This window comes from Sinocyclocheilus rhinocerous, unplaced genomic scaffold (assembly GCF_001515625.1).
Source record: "Sinocyclocheilus rhinocerous isolate Xijiao unplaced genomic scaffold, SAMN03320098_v1.1 scaffold2307, whole genome shotgun sequence".
Taxonomy (NCBI): Eukaryota; Metazoa; Chordata; class Actinopteri; order Cypriniformes; family Cyprinidae; genus Sinocyclocheilus; species Sinocyclocheilus rhinocerous.
This window is the reverse complement of record NW_015642048.1, coordinates 561,914-572,621: the sequence shown is the minus strand read 5'-3', so window position 1 is coordinate 572,621 and position 10,708 is coordinate 561,914. Positions and strand designations below refer to the sequence as shown.

At 36.8% G+C, this 10,708-nt stretch overlaps 1 protein-coding gene across 1 annotated transcript; it reads left to right on the top strand.

Moving 5' to 3' along the window:
• The first annotated feature begins 2,262 nt into the window (after nucleotides 1–2,262).
• LOC107755337 (uncharacterized) lies at nucleotides 2,263–3,571 on the top strand. The gene is made up of 5 exons (XM_016572092.1): nucleotides 2,263–2,302; nucleotides 2,445–2,768; nucleotides 2,925–3,053; nucleotides 3,268–3,386; nucleotides 3,479–3,571. The coding sequence occupies exons 1-5, from the start codon at nucleotides 2,278–2,280 to the stop codon at nucleotides 3,569–3,571; spliced, it is 690 nt and encodes a 229-aa protein (XP_016427578.1). The 5' UTR covers nucleotides 2,263–2,277.
• Nucleotides 3,572–10,708: the final 7,137 nt, after the last annotated feature.

Genomic DNA, 10,708 nt, shown 5'->3' with positions numbered 1-10,708 from the left:
ATCTAGAATTAGGTACATGTGGGAGTTGTGGACTGGCAGACAGATCAAGACTGGGTGCATTGTTTGAAACTGGACGGGTAACCATTTCAGTAAGTGACATTAAACAGGCAGACAATTCACAGTCAGACTCAGTTGAAACCAGACAGACAGACAGTTCAAAATCAAGAGCATTAATGGCAACTGGACAGGCTGATAATTCAAACTCAGACTCATAAGTTGAAACTGGACGGACAGATAGCTCAGAATCAGGCTTATTGACGGAAACTGGATAGACAGACTTCACTAGGGGTCTCTTTGGCAATGACAGAAGTAATGGGGCAAATATAGAGTTAATTTATGGTTTCAGGGTTCATGACAGGCAGGGTTAAGAGTAAGGACTAAGAGTTCATAGGTAGCCTCCTCGGCTGGATCGGGACAGGAGAAAAGTTCATAAGCGGCCTCCGTGGCCGATTCAGGGCTGGTTGAAAGTTCATAGACAGCCTCTGCGGCTGGGTTGAGATAGGACGAGGGTTCACAGATGGCCTTCGTGGCCGGTTCAGGACAGGACGAGAGTTCATCAACAGCCTCTGTTCAGGACAGGACAAGAGTTCAATAACCACGACAGGCATGACTGGGGATTCAGAAATGGTCTCCTTGACCAATGCAGGACAGGACAATAGTTCATAGGCCGTGACATAAGCAGACAAAAGTTCATTAATGGCCTCCACGGCCGGAACAGACAGTTCACGGAGATGATCACTGGGCGCCACCGGAGGTTCTGCAGCATGCGCCGCCACCTCTGAAGAGACTGCAGCGGACACCATGGCCTCTGGGAGCACAGCAGTGGGCACTGCTACCTCGGGAGGTTCCGCAGCGTAAGCCGCCACCTCTGGAGATGTTGTAACCGGTGCCACCGCCTCTAGCAAATCGGCGGTGGTGTATGCAGCCCAGATACACCATAAAGCAACCCCCCATACGGGAAGTGCTGCAGACAGGGGAATGAGTTCATGAGCAGGAGGACTAGAGTGATTTGGTTTGGGGATACCAGCTGTGCGTGCTGATACCAGCGGTGGATCCTCCACGCTGGATGCCAACCTCTGACGCTTGATGACAGGTTCCCTTGATAGGACGGTGGAGGTTTGTGGTACGACAACCGCAACAGGACGTGGCTCTGGGGTGGCAGACATGACGTGAAATGGCTCTGGAAGATCTGATGAGACTTGGCAGGACTCTGGAAGGTCAAACGAGACACAGCGAGACTCTGGAAGATCAGACGAGACATGGCGAGGCTCTGGAAGGTCAGCTGTGACGTGACGAGTCTCTGGAAGATCAGCTGAGAAGTGACGAGACTCTGGAAGATCAGCTGTGACGTGACGAGGCTCTGGATGATCAGCTGTGACATGACGAGACTCTGGAAAGTCAGCTGAGAAGTGACGAGACTCTGGAAGGTCAGCTGAGATGTGACTTGACTCAGAAAGAGCAACTGTGACTTGACTAGACTCTGGGAGATCAACTGTAACTTGACTTGACTCAGGAAGATCAATGGTGACTTGACTGGACTCATGAAGATCAACTGTGACTTGATTTGACTCATGAAGATCAACGGTGACTTGACTTGACTCATGAAGATCAACTGTGACTTGACTTGATTTATGACGATCAACTGTGACTTGACTCATGAAGAACAGCTGTGACTTGACTCATGAAGATCAACTGTGACTTGTTATGGCCGCCATTTTGCGAACAGGCTCCGCTGTTGCCGCCCGGCAGATCAGAGAAACATGCAAGATCTAAATACTCTTGAATATAGCTCTCGAGCGATCGGGTGCCCTGCTCGAGAGCTAATAACAGTCTTGCGGTGTCCATACCTGGCCAGTGTCGTTCAGGAAAGCTGCTGGATCCTTGTGTGGCCGAGTATTCTGTAATGCATGACAATTGCAGCTTCTGTCGAATTGCGATCTCGATTCCATTTCGATTTATCGTGCAGCCCTAGTCCATGAACCAGATTCGTGACACAGACACTTGTCGTAGCGCTGTTTATTGGGTGAGGGTAGGGGATAAAATTGCTCATTTTGGTTATTGAGATTAAATATGACTGAAAAACAATGGCAATAAAAACATGCTTGACTTAACAAAGTTGGTGTTGGGCATTAGGTGTTCAAAAAAGTGTGTACAGTGTGGTCAGAGCAAACTTGACTTCCTCTGATGTGGGAGAAGTTTTTTTCTCTCTTTGCTTCAGAGCTGCTGTGTAATGAACAAGGTTTCATTATATTTAGCTGTTTTATTCACTGCAACAACATGAAGATCCTTCAGCTTCAGCTCTGTGAGTTCATTACTTGTTATGTATATATTTGCATGTGCTTTGTCATAAATTGTTTTAATTTGTTTTAATTTATTTTATAGGTTCACAGTGTTTTGAAGCAGATATTCTAAATCATATTGTTTATTTAATTGTTATATTTCAGATGTATTAATCTGTTGTCAGTATGGTGTGTCAGATCTACTAACTGATCTGGGATCAAATGTGAGCATAAACTGTGATCTTGATGAAAACGATGTTTATTGGATTTTACTGAAAACAGCAGATCCTCCAACAATGATTCTACAATCTTTCTCAACACAAACACCACCTTTTTACCCCAATAAAACATTCAGAAAGAAATATTCAGTGCAGTTTAAACACCGTCTGGTTATAAATAATGTGACTGTTGATGAATTAGGAGTTTATTACTGTATGAACACAGAAACACCTCCAAAACTCAGCAACAGCACCAGAATATACTTCAATGGTGAGTTCATTTTCTTCTTCAGTGATCAAAACATACTGATGATCACATATATTTTTTTAGATACTTATGAAAAACATAAGTATATCCTCTTTTACAAAATCACAGACATTGCGCAAACACTGTTACTTTAACAGACTGTGGAAACTTTCATTACAGAATCAACTCAACTAACTGAGTGTCACAATCATACAGTTTATGAGTTTATTGAGCAGAATCAAACACAATGGCAGATTATTAGCATCATATCTGCTCTGATGAACGGACTTCTGATTATTGTGCTGATCGGTGAGTTATTTTCAGACATCTGTAAAAATATTAATATAAAGTTTTTTTATTAATTAAAGTAAAAGTTAAATTAGTCAATGTAACAAAATTTTACATTGACTAATTTAACTTTTACTTTAATTAGTAAATTGTTATTTTGACATTTATGTAAAAATGTATACATCATAAGGAAGCAGTATACAACGTTTAGTGAAACTCACTGTTCCTTTTACAGGACTATTAAAAGTTTTTGTATTTGGGAACAGAAGGTCTACAGATCGATCACAACAACTCAATGCTGATCTACAGCAGACACAAGTTGCAGAACAGCATCAGGATCCACAGCAATTACAGGTAAATTATGTAGTATCTTGTATAACATTTATTTTGCTTCAGAGACAACTGCTTCTGAAATGCTACATTTGTTGTCCTCATTTCTCTTTCAGTACGCTGAGGTGGATTTTTCCAAGCTCCGTAGAAATATTCGGTCGAGCCAAATCAACAGCACCTATGCCTCACTACAGCTGCCAAAATCATAAACACGTCTATCAGTCATACTTTTTTCTACTTTCTTTATGTTAATATAAATCTGAAATGTCTAATCACAAGCTATTTGGTAGACAGATTTAACCAGCAAAACATTAACCAGTCTGTTTTCAAAGTGGGTTTATGAAAAAGAAAAAAAAAGTTGTAAATAAGCTTTTTTTTAATTGATTAAAAAGATTTTATTTGATTGAATATGATAAAATGTATAATATTACTGCTTCATTCTGGGAAAAGGTGCAAAAGTTTGGAAGTCATGATATATGATATATATATATATATATATATACCCATTATTACTACATATATCTACATTTATCTATACATATATATATATATATATATGTGTGTGTGTGTGTGTGTATGTATGTATGTATACGTATATGCGTGTGTATTCTTCTTAATAGAACATTTTCTAATGAATATTTTACTTTAATTAAAAAAAATAATAATTCACAGTTTAAATGTTGTATGAATGTCAGAATATTACACATGAAAAATACATAGTGGCCTTCGTATTTTAATGGGCTTCCGCAAAAGGGAATCATTATATTTGGGGGATGTTGCAATGTAACCCCTGCTTCAAAATTAAATATGTGTGTTTAAGAACGTTTTTGTTTACTAGTTGGTCTACTTCTTTTTCTTTTCTCAACTGGAAGACCATTATTTTGCAATAGCTGAGTCTTTTAAAAAAAACTGGTTGAAACATCTGTTAGCAATTGTTGACGTGAGTATATCTTTTTCTATCTTTGGTCTCTCTGAATATGTTTGACAAAATGGAATGGTCTTAAAAGTGAGAATGTGAACATTACTGTTGTTATTGTTTTTGTGGAGCCTGTTTGGTTGAGTTTCCCATGCTATTGGTCCCTGAAGAGGTAACAATGTCTGAAAGATTTCCAAATCATTGTAGAACAGAGTGAACTGCTTATATTGTTAAACTGCTTTAATTAAAAAAGTATGTCATCATTGATAGTTAAATTAAACATTTGATGGCTTGATATCTTTTTATTATAATAACAATATAATATATGATATTTGTATTATTCATTTGTATAATTTTGCCTTTGTAAATATTTTCTGAATTATTTTTTTTATTAAACATTATTAAACAATATAAATATGACTCCTTTTATAATAATCCTATAATAATCCTCCTAATACCTTCTATTCTTAGATATACATCAAATTTACAATTAGGTTTACAATCATTTTAAAATTTAAATGTAGTATATAAATATAGAAATATGTAAACAGGATTTTAATTAAAAACACAAGAAGTAAATGCAATTTTAGCATCATTTTAAATAACGACTATTGATGTTTATGACTATAAACTCAGACACATCATTGTCAGATACACTACATTTTATTATACATGATTAATAATAAATTAATAATAATAATAATAAACAAACCTAATAAAAGTCTTATGAAGTTGTTTTGTGTGTGCATATAGGCCTATATGATACACACTGCATACAAAAATACAAGCTACACAGTGTGGTTAAACTCAACTGAAGTGCTAAACCAAAACCATAAATATGTTCCACTTGTTTGGTCAGTTGACAGCCAATGACAAACAGCATCTGTCAACTTTGTCTAGAGTGGAGGTTTAACCTTAGACCGAGTGCAGTTTTTTTCCGGTATCTTTATACATTTATGTATCTCAGTTCTCACAGTTGGCTAAACCTCAAGTGGAAACCAAGCAGTGTTGCAGCTTGCCGGCTGTTTGTATACTTAGTCTACATATTTTCTGTCAGATCATTTGATATTGATATATTGATAAGTGCTGTAACACATTCACTCTTCATACCGAACGTTCAATTGCTGTAAATATCCAACAGTTAGACTTCACACAGGACTCAGGAAACACAGGGCTTAAATACACATGGAAACTAATGAGGGAACACCTGGAAACAATGATCATAAATAGGACAGGAACGGAAAGGACCAAATATGGGCAAAGAGGAACAAGGGGGAAAACCAGGACATGGAGCACGTGGGGGAGGAAAACACAAGTCACAGGACTGACATTACTCCCCCCTCCTGGAAGGCACGTCCATGCGCCCCACAACATCCAACGGGGAGTTCAGGACGCCATGGCGGAGTAGGGAGTTCAGGAGGACATGGCGGAGCAGACAGTTCAGGACGCCATGGCGGAGTAGGGAGTTCAAGAGGACATGGCGGAGCAGACAGTTCAGGATGCCATGGCGGAGTAGGGAGTTCAGGAGGACATGGCGGAGCAGACAGTTCAGGAGGCCATTGTGGAACAGGGAGAAAATCCTTGGGGAGAATCTCGGTTTCATAGGCCCTCCGTAGGTCTAACTCTGGAACTGTGGCCCTCCCTGGGCTTGACTTGGAGACTGGAGCCCTCCTTGGGCTGGACATGGAGAACCCTTCCCTCCAGCTTAGTCCCGTGGTGTCTGGGAGGTCCACGGGGCGATGGTAGTTGTCCCCATGCCAGAACAGAGAGTTGATGGTGGCGTCATCTAATGCCGTCTCCGCGGCGAGCCCGCAGAACTCCCTGGCATACTCACGGGCTAGGGCAATGAAGCGTGCCGCGATCTCCATAATCACGGGGGAAAAAACAAGAAAGCAATAGGACACGGGATCGACGTTCAAGACAGCACGCAGGACTCAGGAAACACAGGGCTTAAATACACATGGAAACTAATGAGGGAACACCTGGAAAATGATCATAAATAGGACAGGAATGGGAAGGACCAAATATGGGCAAAGAGGAACACGGGGGAAAACCAGGACATGGAGCACGTGGGGGAGGAAAACAAAAGACACAGGACTGACAACTTCAATGTACACTCTTCAAAAAAAAAGGTGCTTCATGATGCCATAGATAGAAGAACCTTTTTTGTCTAAATGGTTCCATAAAGAACCTTTAACATCTGAAGAACCTTTCTGTTTCACAAAAGGTTATTTGTGGTGAAAGAAGGTTCTTCAGATTATAAAAAGGTAAGAAAGAGATGGTTCTTTGTGGAATCAAAAATGGTTCTTCTATGGCATCGCTGTGAAGAACCTTTTAAGCACCTTTCTTAGTGTATTACTGATAAAAATAACATTTACAATTCAAATTATCTTGTTATAGTGTTATAGTGAACTGTGTTATTACTGTGTAAAAACTAACTTGTTTCTTTTCCAATAAAATATGCTTTTCAGGTTGATAATTTGAGTTATGTGTAAGACATTTTTTTTTGAAATATATATTTTTTATTTTCTGTTATCACTTAGACTTTCTGTTCTACCACAACTAATTGATACTACACTATATATAGAACGAGAAAGATTATCAGTCATTTAAACTATGAACTAGTCTAAACAAATGCAAAATCCTTCATGTATAGGCTAATCATTTTTTATCTAGTCAAACATACACAGTCTGGAACAACATCAACAATACCTGTAAATAAATGAATGCTTTAGTAAAATGAATAAATTAGTAAATCAGTGATTAATCTGTGAAAAAATTATATTGGCCTAGTGAAAGTTTTTTCTGATCTTCTGACACTGTTGTAGAATCATAATTTGAGCAAATTTGTTTCCTGAAGCTTAAATCTTCCTCGGGATGAACAACTTTACCTTCCAGAGAAGAACATGAAGTTTATATAATGGCATGTGACACCAGGTTAAAACTTTCTGATGTAAACACACGTATATAGCCAATAAAATATTGCTATACTGAGTGATACAATATATGGTTACATTATATTTACAGTATGCACCAGATGATGGTCTTTGTTTCTGTAAATACTGTAGACACACATTTAATACAAGAGCATTTGACAATTGTTTTGTCACTGTCAAAGAAGCTTTATGTGAATCTAGGGCAGGGGCTGGCAGTATGGTGTGTGGGGATGTATTGGCACGAGAGAGAGAGCATGCAAAACCAGCAGCAGAAAAAAAACCAGACCTGCAGCAACCTTTTGAATTTAATAAAAAGAAAAAAATATATATCCACTGCATGTATTCCATGGATGTCCTCGCACCTGTCTGGTGCAGTATAATAGTATACATGTATAAATGTAGTTTAAATTGATTATTAATAGTTTAATGGATGTTTATACATGCTAGTTTCCATGACAGAGTTCAAGATAAATCTAAATTCACTCACTCGTTTTCATTTACTCCTTCAACTACACTATTAGTGGACTAATGTAGGGAATAGTGAATGAGGGTATAGGGGGTGATTTCGAACACAGCATTGGAGTACGAGCCGCAGAGCTGAATAAGTTGTTTAAAGGGGTCATATGATGCGATTTCAATTTTTCCTTTCTCTTTAGAGTGTTACAAGCTTGGGATCAAATGTGAGCATAAACTGTGATCTTGATGAAAATGAGGTTTATTGGATTTTACTGAAAACAGCAGATCCTCCAACAGTGATTCTACGATCATTCTCAACACAAACACCACCTTTTTACCATAATAAATCATTCAGAAAGAAATATTCAGTGCAGTTTAAACATCGTCTGGTTATTAATAATGTGACTGCTGATGAATTAGGAGTTTATTACTGTATGAACACAGAAACACCTCCAAAACTCAGCAACAGCACCAGAATATACTTCACTGGTGAGTTCATTTACTCTATGACTATTTTAATTTGCTATTGACTACTTTTTTTTTAGAAACTGAAGACATAACTTGGCCCCCCATTGATTGCTCCACTCTACAGATATTGCAGTCATTGTGCTATAGTCTTATATTAATTGTGAACTATGTTTCTTAAGCAGCAAATCAGCATATTAGAATGATTTCTGAAGGATCATGTGACAGCTTTGCATCACAGGAATAAATTACTTTTAAAAATATATTAAATATATGTTTTTACTGTATTTTTGAGCACAAAATTGCAGCTTTTTGTCCATGCAAAAGTTCAGAGGAAAATAGTTCAAAAACCAGTTGAAAATTAGATTAATCACAGTTACTTTATTAAGATGAAAATATTTTGTTTTATTTCTCTTCTCTCTAGGTTTATCTACAGTTAGTTGGTAGAAAACAATTGCAGTGCCTCCTGAACAGAGAGTAAATATTCTCCAGACAATATTTAACCTTTTTTTTAATATATAATTTTATATTTTTATTTTTGAATGCTGTATGAATGTCCAAATGTTTTCTGCATGAAAGTTTTTCAAAACCCTGCTTTAGATTACATTTGTGTGTACAGGATTTTTTTTCTCTATTGGAAAAAAAATGTTTTATATCTGTATCTTTTACAAAATGTTGGTTGAAACTTCTGTGACCAATTGTTGACAAAATTATATATTTTTCAACCATACTTTGTTCTCTCTGTAAACTGTGGAAGGAAATATTTTAGAATGGAGAATGTGCACATTATTTGTTATTTTTGTGAAATTATTTTCAATGCTTATGACAGTTTTTGTCAGATTATTTTGAAATGCATAATAATTAAACTAATAAAAAAAATAAAAAAAAAGGTGGTTCTTAGGAAGTGAGTCACACCGTGCCAGGCCATGTAACACACACAGCACAATGGTGTGGTTAAACCGTAAATATGTTCCACTGGCCTTGGCACAGCCAATGACAAAAAGGGTCACTCACTTTTAGAGTGGAGGTTTAACCTTAAACTGAGTGCAGTGTTTTTCCAATACCTTTATACATTTATGTATCTCATTTCTCACAGTTGACTAAACCTCAAAAAGAAACAGTGCAGCCTACTGCATTGCATTTATTTTTCTTTTAAAATCTTCACGTTTAGTGCATATTTAGCACTACCCTTACGAAAAAGTGTATTCAAGTGTGCTATTAGTACACTTCTTTTAAACTAAAAATAGGAATGTATACTTTCAGTCTACTTTTTATGTACTTCTCAGAAATATACTTAAAATGACATTTAAGTATACTTGACACATACTTAGAAAAAGTCTAAATATATATGAGCTATACTTGTGCTCCGAGAATATTTTCATTGTTATACGGTAGGGGGCGCTATTACACTATGGAGAACGAAACCTGCAAAAGCAATAAATAAATAAAATACATATATAAATAATTAAACGTGTGATGAAATATAGGCAAATAAATAAAATAAATTGGTGGGCAAATGGAAAATGTTTAAGGAAATGCTAAACTCATCCTATTTATTTTCCTTTGATCACTCATTTATTTCTGAATGTAGTTCCGCATTTATTTTTCCTCTGCACAACATGCTAATGAGAGGGTGTCAACCATGGACTTGGTCGGGTCTTGTGATAGCTGGGGGCGCGGCTTTCCCGCGCATGGTGCATGGTGTAAATCCAGTATAGCCTAGTAAAGTCATTTTTGCCGTTCAACAGAGCAAGATACATAGAAAAATTGAGTCATATTGTCCGTATAGTATCTGTGACTTTACAAACGACCCAGTGGAATGGCCAGAGGTGTCATTTCCTGGCATTCGATATTCGCAAATCTAGGGACCGTCTCTAAAGTTACATACGACATTGGTATACACTTTTCTAACTTCAATAGCATTTGAGGAAAATTACTTACAGTAACACAACCAACTGTGAAGTGTTCATGTAGTTCTCAGTTATAATGCACACCTTTTAGATTTTTGATATTTATTAAAATAAACTGTAAATTCATATCTACACTGTAGATATGTATTCCTACACTAGGGGGCATTGGGAAAATTAAAAATATGAAGTTACACAGTTGTCATTGTTTTTTTTTTTCTATTGTTATTTTAATGGAACTGCTAATTTTACTATTTGTGCATATAGTTTTACAGTAACTGAAAAGTGAAGCAAACCAATTACAGTGAACTTTACAGTATAACAGTATGTTTTCTATTGTTTTAAAATGCATTACTCAAGAAAGGACCAAAAAATGAATACAATAATAAAATATTTTACAGTTAAACAACATTACACTGTAAATACATTTACAGCAAGTTAAATGACACGGTAAAATAAAATACAGTATTTTTGCTACAAAATAAAATTACAGTAAGTTACGAGCGAACTGCTGCCAGTTAGTTACTGTAATTTCTACAGGAAGTTTTTTTTTAGTGTAGATATGAATTTACCGTTTATTTTAATAAATATCAAAAATCTAAAAGGTGTATTATAACTGAGACCTACATGAACATGTTACAGTTGGTTGTGTTACTGTAAGTCATT

Coding starts and splice junctions, on each gene's coding strand:
- LOC107755337 (XM_016572092.1), top strand. CDS start 2,278: ATGAAGATCCTTCAGCTTCAGCTCT. Junction 2,303..2,444: donor GATCCTTCAGCTTCAGCTCT/GTGAGTTCATTA, acceptor GTTATATTTCAG/ATGTATTAATCTGTTGTCAG. Junction 3,054..3,267: donor TCTGATTATTGTGCTGATCG/GTGAGTTATTTT, acceptor TTCCTTTTACAG/GACTATTAAAAGTTTTTGTA.